The sequence below is a fragment of the Pteronotus mesoamericanus genome, unplaced genomic scaffold (genome assembly GCF_021234165.1).
Source record: "Pteronotus mesoamericanus isolate MK-2021 breed Mesoamerican mustached bat unplaced genomic scaffold, CSHL_Meso_final scaffold_36, whole genome shotgun sequence".
NCBI classification, from domain to species: Eukaryota; Metazoa; Chordata; class Mammalia; order Chiroptera; family Mormoopidae; genus Pteronotus; species Pteronotus mesoamericanus.
The window spans coordinates 8,172,723-8,195,334 of NW_026555313.1; the positions used below are offsets into that span (position 1 = coordinate 8,172,723).

Below are 22,612 nucleotides of genomic sequence, written 5' to 3' on the forward strand. Positions count from 1 at the left end.
GAGAGGATTTCTTATTTCCCACTCCTGTTGTCTTGTGTGTGGAGAGATATTTACTAATGTGGATACTCATTGACCCCTCTGCCTTCTCCCTCACTGCTCCCTCCACAGGAGAGAAGGCACTTCATCTGATTATGAGTGTGAATCAGGAACCCAGGGCGGAATACCACACCTTCCTTAGGCTTTGTTTTGGGCATACGCATTCTGCTCTGCTCCTTCAGGGGAGTCTCTGCACTTAGTGCAGTTGGCTCCTTAGCTTAGTCCTGGTGTAACTAGAAGTTAAGTTTGTCAGATTCTTGAGTTTGTTACTAGAAAGCCCATTTGCCTGGAGACCTGCTATATGCTCTGAACTATTTTTTTCAGTATAGAAGATGTATGTAGGGACTATGTGCTTTTATTACTTTTAATGCAGAACTCCAGTTTACCATTTGTTGATACCACTCCAATTCCTATTACCATTTTAGTACATTAACAGTAGGTTTTAGCTTTTTTTTTCCATCCTTATGTTTTCACTTCATTTTCAGCAACAAGAATGTCTGTACTTTACATTCTTCAGATTTACTTACATTCCAAAATAGGGTAGTAATAGAGTATATTGAGAGAAAAGGACAGATTTAGAAAATGTTTATTAGCCTTGGCTGGTGTGGCTCAGTGGGCTGAGTGCTGGCCTGCAAACCAAAGGGTAACCAGTTTGATACCCAGTCAGGGCGCATGCCTGGATTGCAAGCCAGGTCCCCAGTTGCAGGCGCATGAGAGGCAATCACACATTGATGTTTCTCTCCCTCTCTTTCTTCCTCCCTTCCCCTCTCTCTACAAATAAATAAATAAAATCTTAAAAAAATTTTAAACAGAAAATGTGTATCAGAAGTGGCAGAACATGGTATTTGATGGCCATGTGGAAAGCTTTGTGGAAAGAGCCAAGAATGTTTCCCAGGTCAGCAACTACATTGTCAGTAGTGCCAATTCCTGAATAAAGCCACTAGAGAATAGTATTCCTCACCCTTCCCACTTCCTGGCTAGAACAGGAAAATGGTGAGTTTATATCTCAGGATATGTGCATAGTAGTATATAGTCAAGTTGTGGCACTCTCAGTAGGGACTGCTTTTATAAATTACTATGGAAACTAATTGAGCTTAAAACTTAATAAAATTTCTAGAAGAGGCCTTAGAAGAACTATTTACCTGGAGAGTTTCTAGCACTGAAATTAGTAGGCATTCTCTAAATTTTAATTTACATTTTTTCAAGGCCAAAATACTTCAGCAACTCTTTAATTGTCATGTATATCATCGCATAAGTGGTATAGAGAAAGAATATTGATTTTAGGGATTAAATAATTATATTTTTATCGCACCTCTTTCACTAAAAAGTTGTTTATCTTGTCCATGGTAGAACAACCTGGCTGTAAACTACTATCTAAAACTGTTTGTCAAGGCATACTTTCTCCTAGTACCTCCTTGTACCTAAACCATTCTCATACTATAATATAGCTAAAAATGATTTTAACTCTTCCAACTTAAAGAGTTACCTTAACTCTAAATTGTATGGTACTTTCCTTTAGCATATTAAAATTTAGGTACTACATCATACATATATAATTTGTTTATATTTTCAATCAAGTTCAAATTATGAGACCATAGATGTATTTCTGGATACAAAATACTGACTCTACATTTGTTGCCCTTATATAAACTCAGGATAGATTAACACTGCAGAAGCTGAAAGAATGAATGCTTTTAAAAAAGAAACATGAAATAAAATCACCAAAATAAGTATATTTTTTTTCATAATTTCTTAAACTTATATTAAGGTTAATTTAGAGAAAGAGATTAATTAACTCTTCTTTTTTTACATTCTTCTTTCAGCTGTGCATGTCATGTCTAGAATTTTTTGTATTAAACTATATGATTTTTTTTCTGTTCTTTAAAAAAATGATGTCAAAATTTCAGTCAGGGAACACGTGTTCTTGATTTGTAATTATACTTTTCTTTCCCCTCCTGGAGAAAGAATGACTTTGGCTTTTACCATTATATCTCTGTTAATCTAATGCTAAGGCTCCTGCAGATATATAACTGATGGCTCTTATATTTTTTCCGAAAATTTTTGCTAAATTTGAGAATTCAGTCTAAAGTTCACCGTAAGCAATGGTCCAGGTCTTCATCTTCTTTATCCTAAGATAAAAATACTATAATCTTTGTTTTGTGTCATTTGGAATACCTAGTCACAGTGTTGCCTATAAGATGTAATATAATAACTCCTGATGTTTCAGACTTTAATGTGGAGTTTAATGGTTTATGTTTCCATGACAGGTCAGTGGCTTATTACTGGAAGGATGCAGTTTTGATGGAAATCGACTTTCTGAAAATCAGCATGATTCTCCTAGTGTGTCATCAGTTCTCCCTTGTTATATGGGCTGGATTCCACAGGTAATATATTTTTATTAGACTCAAGTTTTAATTTAATCAATTCATTCTTAGATTTTTTATCTTTTTAATAATAGTTGGCCTATGCATTTTTATTGACTTTCTAATCTCACCTGCATTTGAACAAGTTTCCAGTCAAAATATTGAATCCTTTATAATTTTTCAAATGTGTAGGATATTTTAAAATATTTAATTTGTAATGGAAAGAATAACATTATGATGTTTATTTCTAATTAATATGTAGCCTTTAATGATAATATGAACTACCATGATTATGTCCAATATTTTCAGCAATGTGCTAAGTACTTTACAAACTTGACCTCGTATACTCTTCAGAGTGGCCCTGCAAGGTGGATATTATTATTCCCATTTTCAAATGAGGAAATGTGTGGACACACATATTAGATGACTTCTCCATAGCTAGACATGCAGAAATTTACAGTATCAAGATGGTAATGTACATTGGTTTTATGTCATACCATGTCACTGTGCTGCAGATAGGCCGATGAAGAAAATAGTCTTAACAAAAACTTGTTTGGTTAACTTTTTCCCTTTCAAAATCTTCAATTATTAAAAGAATTTTCAAAAATAGAACTTGGGGGACATTTACCTTTTAAATAGAACATGGTTGTAGATGAAGCATGTAACTTTCACTTAATAAAATTTTAAAATGTAAGTATGAAATTCCACAAAATGAATATGTGAAAAACTTTACAGTTCTGATTCTGTACCTAAGGACTAACAAAGCTATTTCATATACTGCTTTTACTACAAGAAAATGAGTTTTCTCACTGGGAAATAGCACCTTGAATTTTCCAATTATACTTTCTTGAATTATTGTAATTCTCTTTATAAAGTAAAAATCAAAAACATCAGAGTAATGTTAAAAACACGACTGATAAAACTATCAGTAATCAGCAGTCATTACTCAGAGAGCTTCCTCTGACCTAAAAGAGCGTGCATATCCATGAAGTCCCTCATTTTCCCTCCAACATCAGCTTCATTTTCTCTAATATTAGAGTGACATATCAGAGAGGGGAGAAGTTGAAATAATCTTTATTTTATTTCAATCTGGCTATTATTTCACGTTAAGAAATTTCTTTCAAAAGGTTGGTAAATTATAGATTACAAACATTAGGTATGTGAACCAAATTGAAAGTTATATACAAGAGTTAAGGTTGGGATTTGCCAGTGGTTGTAGATTGTGTATGGAAACAGAGGAATTTAAGTAAATCTAAATTATGTGAAGTGTTTAACCATATTAAAACCATATTAAATGCCATATAATGACCCTGATAGAGGGGGAAAAATTAGGATATGTATAAACTGGTTTACTTAAGGAGAAACCCAGCAATAAAAATAGATCATGAAGAATAACTGAGTAGGCATAAATGCAGAAGAAAATGTTCTGGAGCAATACCCACATAACTGACCACAAACTGAATGCAGATCAGGAATGTAATGATGTTAGGGGGAAAGCCAGTCTGTTAGTACATTGTGTAAAAAACAACATGACATTGCAAAAGTAGGAATTTATCCCTCCACAGTATTTTACTTCATGTATCATTTCTATCCAATTTTATTACCACATTTGTTAGGTTCCTATATACCATATGTTCTGCTGAATACTGGGGTTACAGAGATAAATCTTTTCCATCTGTTAACCTAAAAGTAAAAAGGCCTTTCAAAGTGAGAGGGAACAAGTGTTTATTTGAGATCAATGAGAATAGCTATTCGGGGAGCATTGATTCAGGCAGAAGCCTGAGTAATGTTTCGTTTAGAAAACAAAGGCACAAGGGGTATTTATGAGAAGGGGTACAATTATATCAATAGAAGGGAGATTATGTTAATTATAAACAGGGTTTTTTAATGCTCAGTCCAGTAATAATAACTGCTTCCTTGTTACCTTTCCACACGGTTCCTTAGGACACAGTTTTGCCCTGGGCCCATTCCAAAAATTATTTTTCCCTGTCCTATCATCCCAAAGACTGGAGACATAAGATGTGCGGGGCAGTTCCTCTGGCATGGCAGCTCCAGATGCATTTTGAAGTGTCTGTATTGATTGATTGAATGAGTGATTGATTAACACATCCAACTCTTCTGTTGAGTTGGGGAGCAAACGAGTAAAGAAACAATTATAGTTCAGAGTTTTATATGTACACTTATAGAGGTTTACATAAAGTATTTTGGCAGATGAGAGAGGCTTCAACTCTTATCATGTATGAGCACACGGGGGAAGGTCAGATGACCTCAGAAAGAAGACAAATTCAAAAAAGGTAGGGGCAAGTCATGCCAGATAGAGGGGTAACATATTTAAATGCATGGAAATATCAAAAAACTTAGGTTATTCTGAGAACTGCTAGTACATCTGGAAGTGTATGGTTCATGTGGAATAGCGATAGGGGATATGGTTAGAAAGGATGGCCAGGAACCAAGTATGACAAGCCACATGGCCATGCCAAGGAGTTACAACATCTTATGTTCAATAGGAAGCCATAAAGAATTTAGAACAGGAGTGTGGTAAGATCTGACTTGTAGTTTTGGAAAATCAGTCTAGCAGTGAAAGGGTGCTTGATTGGCACAGGGTGAAATACAATTATACTTGCTTTTCACAGTGATCCCTTGAGTTTGGTAAAGCAGGTTTACTCTCTGCTTTGTTGATGAAGAAACTGAGAATTAGGTAAGTTAAGTGATTGGTTATGGATCCCACAATGATAGTGCTAGCATTTGTGCAGTAACTAGCATTTATTGGTATTGATTATATGCCAAGCACTGTGCAGAATATTTAAAATACAATATATTTAGGTTTTCTAAAAATTTTTGAATACGAACTGTCATTTCCATTTTTAAACTAAGAAAACCAAAGCTTAAAAGATTATATAACTTGGCCAAGATAACATATTAATAGATAGGCAACTAAGATTCAAATTCAGTTAATGGCTCTTATATGTTAGGCCTAATACTGAGCCAGCTTAACAGTACAAATGACAGTTTGGAAAATTACAGACCACAGGCCTAATCCAGGGTGCTACGTTTGTGCCACCCGTAGAGCCCATAACCATGTGAGCTGTGAATGGTTTTTACATTTTAAAGTAGTTGAAAAACTCAGAAGAATAATATTTTACGACACATGAAAATTATATGAAATTCAGATTTCAGTGTCCATAAATAAAGTTGTGTTTGGAAAAGAGTCATTCCCATTTGTGTAGATATTGTCTATAACTGCCTTCACACAGTAACAGCAGAGTTGAGTAGTATGACAATAGAGCCCACAAATCCTAAAATATTTACTATTATATCCCTTACAAAAACGTTTGCCAACTCTGTACAAACTATTAAACTGTCCAACTTCTGCTCAGTTTTAGGGCAGCCATAACCATTTTTTAGTAAGTTTTACAGAAAAGATGGGGTGGACATCAACATTCTAATGCATTTTTAGTGGGAGGAAAGGAACCAGCATAAACTAGAAGGAAGCATCAACATCAATATATGTAAGCCAGCAGTAAAAATAATTAGTTTTGTCATTTATTCTATGGCTACTTTATTGCAGAAAGTACAGAATCCTTTCATGAGCCTGGGTGAAATAATGTAGTTCAGAACCTCGGTGACTAATTCCTTTTAGGCCAGAAGGCAAGTTTTGTTTGTTTGTTTTGTTTTGTTTTGTTTTTTTACAAATTATTCCCACAATATTATCTGATACCTAATAGTCCTGATTTCAGCAGAAACATGCCCAAGAACCCAGTCATTTGTACAGTACTCTTATGAGGTAAATAGCACCTCCATTTTTTAAAGGACATTTAAGATTGAAGAACTTCTTTGACATCGGTGTAATGTGTGATAACACAGTAAGGATATGAGCAACAAATTGTAAGACTTTCACTGGGGGAGAGGGGAGCTCTACCGTTGCTTCTATTGTAAACACAGTGTACTTAGCCACTTAACAAAATTAGAATTATGAATTCACAAGGAGAATTAAAAGTAATATTTCCCAAGTGTTTCTATTTATCATTATCTATTTACACCAAGGTAAGGAAACTTACACTCATTTATTTATATATTTTTCATGATGCAGATTCTAAAGTTGTTCCAGTTCCAGCTCAGTGTTGGCGGTTAAATTAGCATAGGTCTGAATGAAGGTTTCCCTGGGGCGGCGCCAAAAAAAAGCACTGACTTTCTCCAAAGCATTTACCAAAAGTATTCTGTACCTTATTTCATAATGGTTCTTTGTGAAAAATTGTTCAGTAAACAATTTCAGTAACCAGAGACTCCCTGCCCTTGGAAATTCATGCTGTATTTGAGAATATTAAAAACTCCAAGAAGTTTGAAAGATTACCTAAAACAACTTTTTCTTGCACCTACACCCCACCCTTCATCTGGATCTAATGGGATACATAATGCTGTTTGGGAAATGCTGCTTCATGTGGTAAAGAAGTCTGAGATGAGACCCTTTTTTACAATCCACAGGACATCAGTTTGCATGTGTTCTATCTTTTCAACGAAGAACGCTATTTCGGGTTCATCAGGCAGCCTGAATCCCACTGGCCTAGACCTTCCAGGAGGCACTACAATTGACAATCCAATTTCAGAAACAATTTCTAGGGAAAATACTACTATAAAATTATTCCATAAGTCACTCACACAAACAAAATTTACATCACTTTTACATATATTAATATATTATCAGCATGTATATCAGAAGATACATACTGAAAGCTCTTCCTTATATGCACTCTAGTTTAAAAAATAAAGATTAAATTAATATCCTTTCTGTATGACAATATTTTTTCCTTAATGACCTATGAGAGCAATATTGTTAGCATCATGTTATTGAAAAACACGAGGGAAATATTTTTCTACCAAAATGCATTTTAAAGAGTAGTTAGACATTCTTGATGGAACCAATTCTCAAAATATTTATTGTTGGAAAATTGTTTTGAGATATTTATCTTTTTGAGATTGCATTAATAAATTATGCCATTTTTATGTAGATGAAAGCTCTGATTTCCTAACATCTTTTATAAAAAAGGGCTTTTCATTGACTTGATTCAGAAACATTCAGAAAGCATGCATTAAAATTTAGTTCAACTTTGTGCACAGACTGATGAGAGATATATTTTGGTTTGCCTTTGTAAAAGTTTTATTATAATGTAATTGAGGTAAAATATTTAACATAATTAACCTAGATAATTTTGTTTTCTCTTGGAGGGGGATGTTTTTGTTTGGTTTTTGTTGTTTTATTTTGTTATTTTCTTTGTTTTTTGGCTAAATGGTACTTAATATCAGCATTTACTTTTGTCAAATGAATTGCCTTCTTTCAAATATTAACCTCTTGCCTGCTATTTGTAGTATATGTGTACTTTTAAGTTACTTTCCTATGGGCATGAGTATGCAATTTCAGATTTTAGCCTCATTACTGACTGAGCTAACTAGACCACTTTCTATTTTAATAAAGTAGGATATATAAACACGTTAACAACTTCAGAAAATCACAATATATAGATTTTTAATTATTATATTTTATTTACATTAAACTAACTTGTTTATAAGTCATATATGAATTCTTACTAGAATATTTCCTATTTTGCATTAATTGAATACTTAAGGTCTTTGTTAATGAATAAAGTTTTAGTTTCATCCAAGTATTTCAGTGCTCAGCAGGGCCTTATGCTTTGTCTCTAATATCTTCAATAAACATATTAAAGAAGGACTTGTATCATAAGAATTCAATTTTAATTCAGTTAAACAACATTCATGAAAGTTCTAGCAGCACGAGGTATTGTACTAACAGTGAAAATGCCAAAGTACTTAGCTCACTACTTTGATAATTTATTTATTGGTGACCTAAGAGCAAGTTGTTTAACTTTTTTTTTACAGAAGATTGTAACATTTAAGGGATTTTGAGAAGTGACAAGCAAAATTTTAAGGAATAACCAGTATTTTACTTTAAAAACACTATTATAGGTCTTGATATAAATATTTGTACTATCACTTCAAAACATACAAAAAACCTATAACCAAAGCAGATTTGGAAGTATTTGGAAATATATACAGAACTAGTAAATTGAGTTTGAAGATGCAAAGAATCAATTTTGCATTACTGTTAAGTTCCTAATTTAAAGGGAAAATTGCTTGGCATTAAAATGAAGAGATATAGATAAAATCTCCTGAATAGAAGGGAATAGCATTGTAAACCATTTCAATATACTGTTTCTATTTTTATTTTTGATCATAGAAGCTATGGGAAGCAAAGCAAATATCAGGTGGTAGAGAAAGATAATTTAAGACCTTTCCTGGGATTATAACTAGGCATTCATAGATTCAAATCATTTCAGTCCAATAAATATATGATATTTATCTGCTGCTTGCTAAAGAATTTAAAGGCAACACCAAAAGAGAGCCTGTACTAGGTTATTAACTTTAGGAATTGCTAAGGAGTTACAAAAATTACAGAAATTTCTGAATCCTAAAACTTTGCCATTTAAGCAGAATTGGAGAAAAGGTAAAAGATTAGACAATGACTAATAATGTTTGAATATTCTCTTTACTTCATATTCTGTATCTTTTCTGAGGTCTAACCAGAGTTCTCTCCATTAATTCTTGTTAGGTTAACATATCCCAGGGTAGTATTTTGTTTTCTAAAGTAATCATTTTTCCAAAAATTATATACTATAATAGTTTCCTAAAATAAATTTTAAGCTTCAAAGTTTACTATTTTCTTTACTTGAATATACACTGAAATGCTTAGCCTTTATAAGTCTAGACACACAACACATAAAATACTGTTAAAGGAGGGATAAATAACTGACAGAATCTTTATTACAAGTCAAGAAAAATTAGATACAGGGCAAATGGTGTTTTTATGTATTTGGGCAATGATTCTCCATAAAGGATGAATATTGTTATATGTAAATCAGAATAAGATTTAGGAATGTTAGGAATGAAAAAATAGTCTAAAGGACTTAACTGATATGTATATCAAGGAAGAAGAGTCAGACAGTATTTAAGAGAGGGAGAGAAGGATTTGAAAAGGCAATAGAAATGTCATATAACGCCCATTTACACTTAAAAAATGTTTTCCTTTACGGGAAATTTAAAAACATTCTATCTTCATTTCTTTGTTCTAGCACTATTCCTGACATATAGTGGATGCCTAAGTTTTTTGTTTTGGTTTTTTAGTTGATTTGAAAATTAGTAGGGAGTAGGGAAAAGGCATGTACGTATGAGGTCTGTCCAGAAGATATACAGCTATTTAATATGAAAAATAGAGACATTTATTGAAGAAGATACAAGAATTATTGTACATAGGACAATGATGCCTCAGCCCCCTTCATGTAGGTACCTTGGGACCTCACACAGTTCTCCCAGTTGCCATCAGCTGTCCCATCTTATTTTCCTGAATTTCATCAATGGTCTGAAATCTCTTCCCTTTCAAAGATGATTTGGATTTTGGGAAAAGCCAGAAGTCACAGGGCACTAAATCTGGGTTTTTGAGGCTGAATCACCTGGGCAATTTGATGTTTCACAAAAAACTCTTTGCCACACTGTGATGCATGAGTGGAGGCATGTTGTCATGATAAAGCTGCCAATCACCAGTTGCCTATAGGTGCAGCCTTCTGAGTCATCTGAATAGTTTCCACAGAGGAATGTTCAAGCTTAACGCAGAATTTGATGCAGATTTGTTGCCCTACTCTGTCACTTTGAATGCGACAGCCCCACAGTATACATAGTCACTCAGTGGCATCTACCACCCCCCACTGACTATTACAGTGAAGTTGTCATTGTTCACACATGTACATTCCAGTTCACTCTCCATGGTGGCCAGGTTACGTTGATGTCATGCAGACCATCCTCATTATATTAACAACGGCAGGACTTTTTCTGGACAGACCTCATACATGCAGTCCAAAGAATGAGAGAGATGTTGAATAAATAATACATTATATTTGAGCTGTTTAATACATCACAGATTCTATTGACATCCTGTTAGGTGGAGGAGTGTTGTTTATCTTTTGAAATAGGGAACCTGATGCTCAGAGAGTAACTTACTTAGTGTCAGGTGCTCCTGGACAAGTACTCCAGAGCCTGAAAATGATTTATTTCCATAAATGCTATTGTCTTTCATTTTGAAAAGTAACAGAATAACAGTATTAAGGTGCTAATAGTCATATGCCAGAACCTTTTTTCAACTGCACTATCTATGGTAACTTTACCAGTTCCATCCTAGGAGAGTGACAGATAATTTCTAGCACCTAGATTATGATCTCTACTACCATTTGTCATTAAAGGAACCAAAGGACTTCAGAGTATGACTATTTGATTTCTGGGTTAGGAAATACACAAGAAGAGCTTTTAACATACTGACATCCTGGAAAGCAAGGAAGCTATTGATGACAGGAACATATCAAAAAACTCAGGAGACAACTTATGAGTTTCCACTCCACAAAGACTTGACAATTTAAACATCAGTAAGATAATAGCATATTTTTCCATGTATAATGTACACTTCTGTGCCCAAATTGTTTAGGGGAAAATAAGGATGCACATTATACATGAGTAGAACTAAAACATGTGCATGTTATACATGACAAAATATGATACCTGCACTGGGTTGAAGCTCATGAAATATGTAAATTTAAACATATTTCATTATATGTTAAAAGGGGGGATTATTGATCACCCTTAGGGTATACTAAGGAATAAATCCATTATTTTGAAAACATAACTAAATAAAAGGAAATTACATAGCATTTATCTAGACTTTATGAATTATCTTGGTAATAAAAAATTGATAAGTAAAAGTTTCTCTCCATAGATATACTCCTCCCTGGAAATGAAAAAGTAAAAACAGTTAAGTTATCATTTTATAATCTTAAGTGTAATAATCATCACCATAGCTCTTAATGTATAAAACGAGAGACAACAACCTCTTGAGGAAGTATACAGTACCATCTATGCAGTGCTTTTGCCAAAAATTGAATCTTAATCAGAGCTTCCTTCCATATCTAGTTTATAAGTATACAGGGGATAGATGAACATGATACCATGGGAATGTAGCCAATAAAATTCAGAATGTGGGAAACCCTTTGGTAGTTTTTTGAAAATTGCTAAGAAAAAAAGAAGGAAAAACTTATAAATTCAGAAGACATAGGAGACAGAGGAAAATAAAGATGGCGGTGGAGTGAATGTAAGTCACACTGACCTCCTCCCAGGACCAATCTGGAATTACAACCAAATTGTGGAGAAATCACCTGGAACGAGCAACTGAACAATAGCAAGAGAGCAGCTTTATAACCTTGGACAAAGAGAAGAATTAGCTTTAGCACAACCTAACTATAAGGAGTGTGGTAGTGACCCGAGGAGGTGGGCAGGGCACCCACAGGTGGCAGCACCAGAAGACTATTGAAACAGCCAGTTAGATCCACCTGAGAAGAGCGGGGTCTAAACCATGAGCGGGGATCTCCAGCCTATAGCACCAGAGCCCAAAATGTACACAGATAACAGCCAGCTATAAAAGGAATCAGAGTTGTTCTCTGCCAGAGACAACAGGCTGGAGACACAAAGAGCTATTTAAGGGGCCACACATAAATTTTTATTTGCAGCCACTTACCCTGGTTTCAGGCAAAGGCAGGGATACAGTGGGCTAGAGACGCCTGAGGAGAGACCGGGGAAGGAGGCTTTGGGGAGAGAACTGAGAGAGTAGCCGGTGAGATCCCAGTGCTGACTCTTCCCTCATACGGCAGCAGCCATCAGGCTCAGGCAGACCACTCCCCTGAGTGGCAACACAGTGAGAGGACCCAATAGCCCCGCCCCCAGGAGGACCTTGGCTCTGGCCCAGTAGTGGTAAAATCTGACGGCTGAGTGCAGTGGCAGCCACAGATAAAGATCCCTGGCAAAAGGGGGTGCAGAGTGGTCTAGAGACACTTGAGGAGAGACTGGAGACAGAGACTTTGGGGAGAGCACAGAGAGAGTGGCTGGCAGGATCCTAGTGCTGACTCCTCCCGCATATATAGCAGCAGCCATCTTGCTCAGGCAGACCACTTCTCTGAGCGGCAGCAGCGTGTGAGGACCCAGTAACCCCACACTCAGGAGGGACTCTGCCCCACCCTGTGGTGTCTCTAAGCCAGCCAGCTGAATGCAGAGTGACTAGATTAACAGCTGAAGGAGACAGCCACAGACAGGAGATTCCTGGAAGTCTCCAACAGACTGCCTAAGGGCAGACAGGGACAATATCTGACATCATCAGAGGCAGATCCAGAAAGAAAGAACAGCAATCTCCTACCATAGAAGTTCATACCACAAAGACAGGAAATCAAGACAGGTCAATTTAAGAAGCAGAAGCAAAAAAGAAGAGTCTCATAAATAATGGGAAGACAAAGAAATACCCCTCCCCACACTCAAAGGGAAAGGAGGAATCCCCAGAAAGAGAACTAAACGAAATAGAGGCAAGTAAACTATCAGATACTGAGTTCAAAACAATGGTTCTAAGGAAGCTCAATGAGCTCAGTGAGCTTAGAGAGAACTACAAAAAACTACAGGTAAACTACAAGGAACTTACTGCAAACTATATCAGCATGAAAAGGACATAGAAACTATCAATAAGAGACAAGAGGAAATGAAGAATACACCTTCCAAATTGAAGAACACTGTAGAAGGAATCAAAAGCAGGATAGATGAAGCAGAGGATCGAGTCAGCGAGCTGGAGGGTAAGGTACAAAAAAGCACCTTGAAGGAGCAAGAAAATGAAAAAAATCTCAAAAAGAATGAAGAGGTGTTGAGGGAATAGCAGGACAACCTGAAATGTAATAATATCCATATAATAGAGATACCAGCAGGAGAAGAGGAGCAAGGGATAGAGAATCTGTCTGTAAAAGTAATGATGTTAAACTTACCTAATTGGAGGAGAAAAAGGTTCACACAAGTCCAGGATGTACAGAGGGTCCCATTCAAGAGGAACCGAATGAGGTCCTCTCCAAGACACATCATCATTAAAATGGCAAATATCAAAGACAAACAGAGAATCCTAAAGGCAGCAAGGGGGAAAGAGGTAGTAACATATAAGGGAGCCCCAGCAAAGCTTGAAGCTGACTTCTCAACAGAAACACTAAAAGCTAGAAGGGAATGGCAAGAAATATTCCAAATCATGAAACAAAAGCAAAGGCCTGCTACCAAGACTGCTCTACCCAGTAAGTCTCTCAATTAAAATGGAAAGTGCAACAGGGACTTTCCCAAACAAAAGAAGGGGGGAAAAAAAGAATACACCTCAACCAAATATCATTGCAAGATATGCTGAAAGGACTGTTTTAAAAAGATGAAGAAAAAGAGTCTATGAGTACCCAGTTCCTTTCCTAGTCACCAATACTTGATATTACCAATAATTTTAATACTTAATCTTATTGTGACAATGATATGCTATTTTAATTGTTACTTTATTATTTGTTGAAACTAAACATGTTTTTATATATTTCTTGCCTATTTCTATTATGTCTATTTTTAAAAAGCTTTAACTGACTTTTTGGTATTCTTTATCCATTTTTTTTATTAAAGAATTTTTTTCTCTAAAAAAATACTATTAACACTTTTTTAGATGTGTTGCAAATACTTTACTATTCTATTACTTGTCCTTTTACTTTTTTTATATTTATATTACTATATAGCCTTAAATGTTTAATATAGTCATATTGTCAATATTATACTTTATAGCTTCTGGGTTTGAATATTTTACTTCAGGGTAAGAAAAATATTTTGTATTTTCTCCAAAAACTCCTTAGATTTTACATACTGTTTTTTAACTCACCCAAATATTTTTTGCATAATGTGTGAAATAGGACTCTATATTTGTTTTATTTCAAGTAATAGTGGTCCATGCACTTTGTTGAATAAGCCTTATTTCCCCCATTGAATTGAAATACCAATTTAATCATACATTACATTGTTAGACCGATATATATGTTTGTTTCTACAATCCTCATTTCATTGATCTACTTGATTATTTCTGTGCTGGTGTCATGTTGTTTTAATTGCTGAGACTTTAAAATGGATTTAAATTTTTTAATATTTTATAATGGATCTTGACATTTAAAAAAATAAATAAAATCAATCTGCATTTAAAAAAAGAAAAAAGAAAGAAAGAAGGAACTCCTACCTTTTGCGACTACATGGATGGAACTGGAGAATATTATGCTAAGTGAAATAAGCCAGTTGGTGAAAGACAAATACCATATGATCTCATCTATAAGTGGAATCCATTCAACAAAATAAACTAACAAACATAATAAACCACAGGCATGGAAACATGGAGCAGGCTGAAAGTGATCAGAGCAGATGGGGAAGGAGAACAAAGGTGGAAAAAAGGAGAAGGGACTAGACAAAGAACATGTATGACCTGTGGGCATGGACAACAGAGTGGGAATTGACTGTGGGAGAGGGGGTGGGGTGGGATGGGTGGAGGAGGGTAAAGGGGGAAATATTTTGACAACTGTAATAGAATAAACATGATTTTAAAATAAAAAATCAACAAAATGCTAGTACAGGCTTTATTTGAATAATGGTTCTAATAAAATATTTTTTAAATTTTTAAAATTATGAGATAATGAAATAAATATCTTGTTAATATTTTCAAATATTATGATACAATTGTGATATTTTTGTTTCATTTCTAGATACATTTATATATTTATAGATAAAATTTTCTGTGTGACAGCAGAATGATGGGAATTTATTATGGTAATCTTCATTTTAAAACATTTCATAATAAAATTTTAAATAAAACTTATTTGGGAGGATACTATGTTTGTCTCTTTGGTTACCTAATGATCAGCTTCAAAACAGTATATATATTTTAAAACAAAATTATTTTTCTTTTAACAGGGAGCATATGGCCCATATTCCCCTGATGAGTGCATATCTTTGCCTGTTTACTCAAGTGCTGAAAGGGACCGTGTGGTGACCAATATGGATGTTCCATGTGGAGGTGACCAAGACCAGTGGATCCAGTGCGGAGCAGCTCTGTTTCTGAAAAATCAGTAGAATCTAGCAAAAAGAAACACTTATTTTTTAAGCTTTAAATAAAATACGTTACATCTACATTTGAAATGTTAATTCAAAATATATAGTTATCCTATGTTATTGATCTCATTGGGTTTTTAATGGGTGATGACAGCACAGTAGTGTTTTAGGTATGATGTTTAAAATAGTATATCTAAGGAATCATTAATAAATGTTATGTCTGTGACATTTGCATCATAATTATTTAATAAAAATGATAGTCTTACGATCTTCTATATTTAAAGGGTTAAAGATTCATGTTGTTTTCATAGTACCACAGTTTAGTCAAACAGCTTTCTTTTGTAAAGTTTTGTTCAAAACTAATGGACTGTATATGACCAATATATACTATTAATAACTGAGGCTTAGATAGCACTGACTGCATGATGCTAGGCACTGCTCCAGGTGGTTGGGTGATAGGTAGGTAGGTAGGTAGGTTGGTAGGCAGGGCATGACTGATGAAGCTGAAGAATAACGGAAGGAATGGCGGGCTCTGTCTTGGGCCTGTGGGTGGGAAGACAGGCCAGGGGCTTTCTGGCATTCAGGACTGGCTGCTAACCCTTTCCCTTCCCTTTCTTGTCTTTGTCTTGGGGTTGCAGGGCTTGGTTACACAGGTTGTCCCCTGGCACTGGGCATTATACTGCACCTTCGTCAGGGTGCCTCTGTGGCTTTTGGTACCCAAACCCCATCACACAATCCCCAGCTCCCAAACCTGTACTTGCAGTGGACTCCCAACTCCTTCCAGCTACGTGGCACCCGGCACAGGCTGCGCTGCGGCCTGGCTTCGCGGGTGCCTTCGCTGGAGCTCTGCAGCAGTCCTGCTGCTGAGGGTGCGGGTCCACTCCGTGCGCTTACTCCCAGGGTGAGGTGTCCTTCTTCACTTTGTCTTTCCTTTTCTCCAGTTGGGAGAAAGGTGCCAGCAGGGAGGACAGGGCGAGTGGAGGAAACCTGGGTGCTGCATCCCACTGTGGCCCCACTGCTTCGCACCCTCCCACTCTGAGCCACCCTGCTCAGACCACTGCACCCGCTTTTTAGCTCCATCATTTCTATACACTTTTTATGTAAGTGGTATACAATGAGGTCTGTCTGGAAAAAGTCCAGCCATAATTAATATAATGAGAACCATTTGGGTGACATCATGTAACCTGGTAGCCAAGGAGAGTAGACTGGAAGGCGCATGCATGAACAATAATGACTTCACAGTGGGGGCAGTAGATGCCGTTGAGTGAGCACCTGTACTGTGTGGTCATGGCATTTGAAATCACTGAGTAGAGCAACGAACCTGCATCAAATTCTGTGTTAAGCTTGAACATTCCTCCATGGAAACTTCGGATGATTCAGAAGGCAGCAGCGATGGGCAACTGGTGACTGGCAGCCTCATTAGGACAATGCGCCTGCTCATGCATCACATCTCATGCAGAATTTTTTGGCAAAATCTCAAATCACCCAGGTGACTTAGCCCTCCTACCACCCAGATTTGGCGCCCTGTGACTTTTGGCTTTTTCCCAAATCTAAAAACCACCTTTCAAAGGAGATTTCAGGCTTTTGATGAAATTCAGGAAAATATGATGGGGCAGCTCATGGCAACTGGGAAGAACTGTGTGAGGTCCCAAAGTGCCTACTTGAAGGGGACTTGATGGGGCAAAAGTAGGTTTACAGTTATTTGTATGGAAACTAATACAATAGTAAATAATGATAAGAATAAACTCATACTCAGCTATAAACCTACTTTTGCCTACCTTGTGTGTGTGTGTGTATATACACACACACTGTATATACATGTAAGGCTATATGTATGTATGTAACCTGCTTTCAAAGAACTTACTCTTCAATTTGTCACACCCTCCTTTCACTCTCCCTTTACTGCTAGACCTTTCTGTTCCAAAGTTTCTCTGTACCTATCAGTATCTCTAGCATTGGCATGTATGGCTTGATTCCAGCCTTGACTGACCAGATGTAAAAAACAGTTTCAAAGATTGAGTAAAGATAAGCTCTGGCAAGAATTTTTCACATGGAAAAAGGGGGTTATAAAAATGGCCCTATGAACTGTATTCTTCAAAAATACAGGGCTCATTTTTTAGTATCACTTAAGACAAAACAAGCCGGGAGATGGTGCAAGATTAGAGGACACTAAGGAGCTGCAGTGAGTAAATGCAGTATGTGCTCTGCGCCCTGGGTTGCGGGAAAAAATGTGCAGAAGACATTTCTGGGCAGGTAAATTGACAAAGCTAAAATACAGACAATAGATTAAAGTCCTATTTTAATGTTAAATATACTGAAGTTGGTAACTGCACTGTTGGTTTGTAAGAAAATGTTTTCTTTCTTAGGAAGCACACACTGGATTACTTCGGTGTAAAGAGCCATGTGCACTACACATTTTCAGATATTCAGGAGGAGTTACATGTATATTATGCTTATAAAGCAAGCAAGGAGGACAAAAATAATAATAGATGAATCTGGGTAAAGCATATAAATATTCTTAGATATCATTCTGGGATTCAGTTAAGTTACTTGGAAACAGTTTGATGCTTTCAGATTTTGCTTTTAACATTTGCTACCTAAGACCACAGAACTGCTCACTCTAAGGCTAATTACTCCCCACAACTGAAGCAAGTACATGCTGTATACTCTGCCAAGTGCTCTGTGAATTTCCAGTTTTCTAGTTTTGCTGGTGGAATCAGGCACTGTTACCTCTAATCATTTTAAGTGTTTTCTTCCATGGCTTCAAGTAGTTGCCTCATACATATGAACTGCTCAATACTTACCTGAGTACTCAACTCTCTGCAGATCCCTGGAGTTTTCTCTCTGTGCAACTCTTTTCTCTCTAGTACTCTTTACTGAGAATGCTAACTATCTTGCTCTCTGAGCAGCAATTCTGCAACTTCAGAGTTGGCCAAACTCTGCATAGGTTTTCTTTCTCTGTGCTTCAGTCTAGAAATTTTCTCAAGGCAGTAAGATGGGGCAATTACAGGATCTTTGCTATTTTGTATATTTTGCTCATTTTTTGTTGTTTTAGATAGGCGGGTAAATGCATTGTAGCTCCAACTTGGTTGGAAGAAAATGTCCTATACATTGTTGTATCGTACTTTGACTCCACCAACTTTCATTGAGCATCCACTTTGGTACAGGAAACATTCATGAGGACCAAAAACATCCGGTTGTGTCCTGATGGTGATTTGGTGGTAAAAGAGGAAGAACTATAATCAGGAAGTCATGAGAAGTATGGATTAGTTGGAATTTTAAGAAAGTAGCAGGTAAGAAACAAAGCTGGTTTGTGAAGATTTCTAAACAAAATAAATTGCTGAATGATGATTTGAATTAAAATTCCAAATTCAAACAATAGCAACATTGCATCTGTGCCCAAATCCGGGCAATAGTGAAGGACTCAGCTATTCTTGACACAAGCTATTGAGCTTTCAGACTCCACAGGGATTTCTCCAATGGAGGCAGGAGCTACTACATCTTCTGTAGCTTTTTGGGCTTTTCCCACCTCCTGGATGGGGATAAAAGGTTGAGGAATGAGTCCTGCAGAAGGGTAGAGGGGAATGCCTCCTGGTTCTGTTGGCCCACAGTGTGTGGAATCCTCTCTTCCACCCCAGTTTCTCCCTGTTCCCTTTAGCCTCCCTCCCACCAAAGACCCTTCACTCTCCAAATTACACATCCTCTTCCCTTCCATCTATGAAACATCTTTGTTTAATCAAATTCACTCCTCCTGCACAAAGGATGTGGATGAGAGACCTATGTTAGATTTTGGACCTATTGTATTAATTCTGCTACTTAGAGTGATTTTATCTTTTTGTTACTATCCAAACACAAGTGACTTTTAGATCCCATGCATTCTATGGGTATTGGTGTTGGGAAACACCCTGTCTGGTTTCAGGACCTGTAACCCTGCCGACAGGAGGGACGGCCCCAATGGAAATAATCAGGGAGGGCTTGGAGAAACAGGACACTGAGGAGACATAACCTGTCCCCCCGGCAGGGGCGTAGCTCCTGCCTCTGCTTTGCCATGTGATGATCAGCTATCCATGCCAGGTAAGTTATCTCGTGCTGAGATGACAACCTAAGACAGATATCGATGGGGTATTGGCAGCAGACAAGAAATTGGGGGACACGGAGAAAGGGCAAAAAGGCCCGCACTCGTCAGCTCGGCCTGGACACGGCCGGAGTCCTCATTCAATATGAAAGCAGTCTCCTTGTCTCTTGGCGGCTCCCTCCCCCAGCCTGGCTCAGGCTCGAAACAATACCTGAGTCGGTCCTAAAACCGCCTCTGGTGGTTCCCAGGGAAATCAGATCTAAAAGTAAATTCTTTAAAGTGTGCTTTGTTCTTCCCTCAGAAGCTCTGGCATCTCATGCTGGGAAGGAAATTTACATTATTCACAGACCTGAACCATATATCCTTAGGCACTCTTATGTTTACTAGGCTCTCACGTTTAGTCGTCTTTCTTGTTTACCAGTCTCCTCTCGGACCCATGTAAATCAGTGTGTCCCTGCCATTTGTTTTCTTCAAAACATCACCCATTCTCTGTGAACATTAATATAGTGATGTAATGAGATGACCTGTGCATTCCTGTTACCTATCCCCACGGATAACCCTTTCAATAAAAGCCTTTTAACAAAGGGACTTGAGGCCTCCCCACTAGAGGGATGTGCCACGTCCCCTCTCCTGGCAAACAGAGAACCATTTCCCCCATCCGTGACACCCTCAGGAAGGGCTCTGTGGGATTCAGAGTCCCCAATCCCATCTCACCTGGCCCCGGACGGTAACCCTCAGATCCCAGGAGCACCGCGCTCCCCGCATTGGGCTCGAACAGGGACGTTCCCCTTCGCGCCGCCACATTACAGGTGGCACCTCCAATGGGGATGAAAAGGTACCGTGTTACATTGGTGCCCACGGCTGACCAACACCAAGACCTAGAAACAGCAATTTGATATAAATTCAGAAATCAAGGAGTATTACAGTGGCTTTAAACTTTGAGTCACATTAGAATTACTTGCAACGCTTTTTAAAAAAGCCCTAAGCTTCTGCCGTTTCCATTTTGGATTATTGATAAAGATGGTTCCCAGATATTGGTATTTTCAAATAAACTCAGTGAGTTCCTCCCTGTGCACCTAGGACTGAGAATCGCTAGAGTACTGGATAGGCAAGGATTACAGTTAAGGGTATAATGGGCAATAAAAATTAATCTGTTTAAAAGTAAGTGGTAAGAAAATTTATATTTACATCATACCAAGAAGACTAAGTAGAACATAGGTCAGGCCCGTATCTCTGAAGTGGAAAGACTGAGGACATTTTAGGAAGGGAGATGTATAAAATTAATGTGTAATTCTTTTTTCCCCCCCATGAGTTGCGGTGTTACGTAATTTAAATCCATTGACCCAAAACATTAGCAAGGCTTGCTACACATCCCTGAGTAGGTGTACTTTTAATGGAGAGAAGATCAAAGGCCAGTCCAGTAGGGTGACACGGTGTAGGAAACAGACACCACGCGCAGGAGCAGCGGTCGAAGGAACAGGAGCTAGGAGAGGGGAGCTGCGAAACCTCAGCGCCCTCCAAAGCGCCTGCCTTTGCCTCCAGGAGCACCCAGAAATACTGCTTAGAGAGCATTTCTTATTCAAATATCAATGAACAGCCAAGATCAAGAAGACTTTTTGGATACAAAGCTTGGAAACATTAACGCAGTTAAAACAATAAAAAATAAAATGTTTCAACTTTTTGTATCAGAAGAAAGATTTAAAAAACAGTAAAAAATGTATTTCAGCATTAGCTGAACTAGAAAGAATGTTAGTCAAGGTCAAATTAAAATCAATGTTATCTTAATAATGTAATTTTCTCAACTGGAACCTCAACTCTCCTCGGTTCAACTCTGTTGAAATCTAAAGCAAAATAACATGATTGACTCTCTTATATCTAATGTGGGCTAGACTGGTCCTGCTAATGTCACCAAACAACGTTCAGATTAGCTTTGTTTTGTATTTTACAAATAAATTTCTCTAAATGTCAAAGAATCTTTATTTTTTATACTATTAACCATTTTTATGTCATCACAATACCACATCTGGTGTTTTTTGTACTTTTCTCCATTACCATTTATCCCACTAAGACTCCCCGCCCGCATAACCACCACACAGTCGTCCACGGCCTTGCTGCTCAATCCCTCCACCCCCTGCCTCACTCCCCCGGAGCTGCCAGCCTGTTCTCCGAGTCTGCCTCTATTCTCCTTGGTAGTTCAGTTTGTTCATGAGACTCCACATGCGGAAAACAATGAGGATCACAGCAAAAACGCCAATGGAGAAAAGAGGAGCGATTCAGAGAAAACCAAAATGAAACAAGTGGATCCAGACCATACTGCAATAAAAACCATTTTAGGATGTACACAGACACCAGTTAGCAATGTGCCAAGGAAAGCAAGATAGAAGAGTCCAAAAGGTAGGGAGTGGCAGGCTGTCCATGATAGGCATGGAATACATCACTGGCGAGGTGACATTTCACTCAGTGAAAGTCTGCATGTGGATAAGGCAGTGTCCTGGGCTGGACGGTGCTGGCAAGAGTCCTGGCACGTGGCCATTCCAGCACCCACAGAGTGAGATGCATGAAAGTTGTACTCATTGTCCCTTTCTATGTGAAATATTTTCTGATAGCACCTCAATCTTCCTTAGATTCCTTATATTAGATACTCTCCTACAGTCATAATTTGTTGTAATACTTGTAATACTTCATTCGATGACAATTGAATGGGTATGGAGGAAGCTGAGGTTTCTGACTTGGGTGATGGGTGTCATTTCTCTGACAGCATTAGGCGTGGGGAAAGGTTCAAGGATGTAAGACTAATTAATCTGGCTTTGACATCTTGATTTTGAGGTGGCAGCCCGATATTTGTGTGTAAATCTCCTGAACAAAGGGAATCGTGGACCTGGGACTCAGGAAAGAGCTTGGACATTATTAACAAATCCGTGACAGTTGATAGTTTGGCAGTGGGTGAAGTGCCACTGGAGAAGGGGAGCCTCAGCAGGGTGAGCACTGAACCCTGACAACCACCTATTTTCAGGAGGCTGGTGTCAGAGGAACTAGAGAAAGACACAGAGTGAGAAGCAACAGTGCAGTAGAAGAGAACTAAGAACATGTTTTTCAAAGTTGTCTGCAGGCTCAA

At 37.5% G+C, this 22,612-nt stretch overlaps 1 protein-coding gene and 1 pseudogene across 1 annotated transcript in view; one reads left to right on the forward strand and one right to left on the reverse strand.

Annotated features, from left to right (window-relative positions):
- DYNC2H1 (dynein cytoplasmic 2 heavy chain 1) overlaps nt 1-15,443 on the forward strand; it is a 315,287-nt gene extending 299,844 nt beyond the window's left edge. Inside the window, exons 89-90 of the mRNA XM_054592495.1 lie at nt 2,304-2,420; nt 15,285-15,443. Of these exons, the coding sequence (XP_054448470.1) occupies nt 2,304-2,420; nt 15,285-15,443 (276 nt within the window). The remainder of the gene's footprint in view (nt 1-2,303; nt 2,421-15,284) is intronic.
- A 559-nt stretch (nt 15,444-16,002) lies between these two features.
- On the reverse strand, nt 16,003-16,422 carry LOC129086108 (midkine-like; annotated as a pseudogene).
- Nucleotides 16,423-22,612: the final 6,190 nt, after the last annotated feature.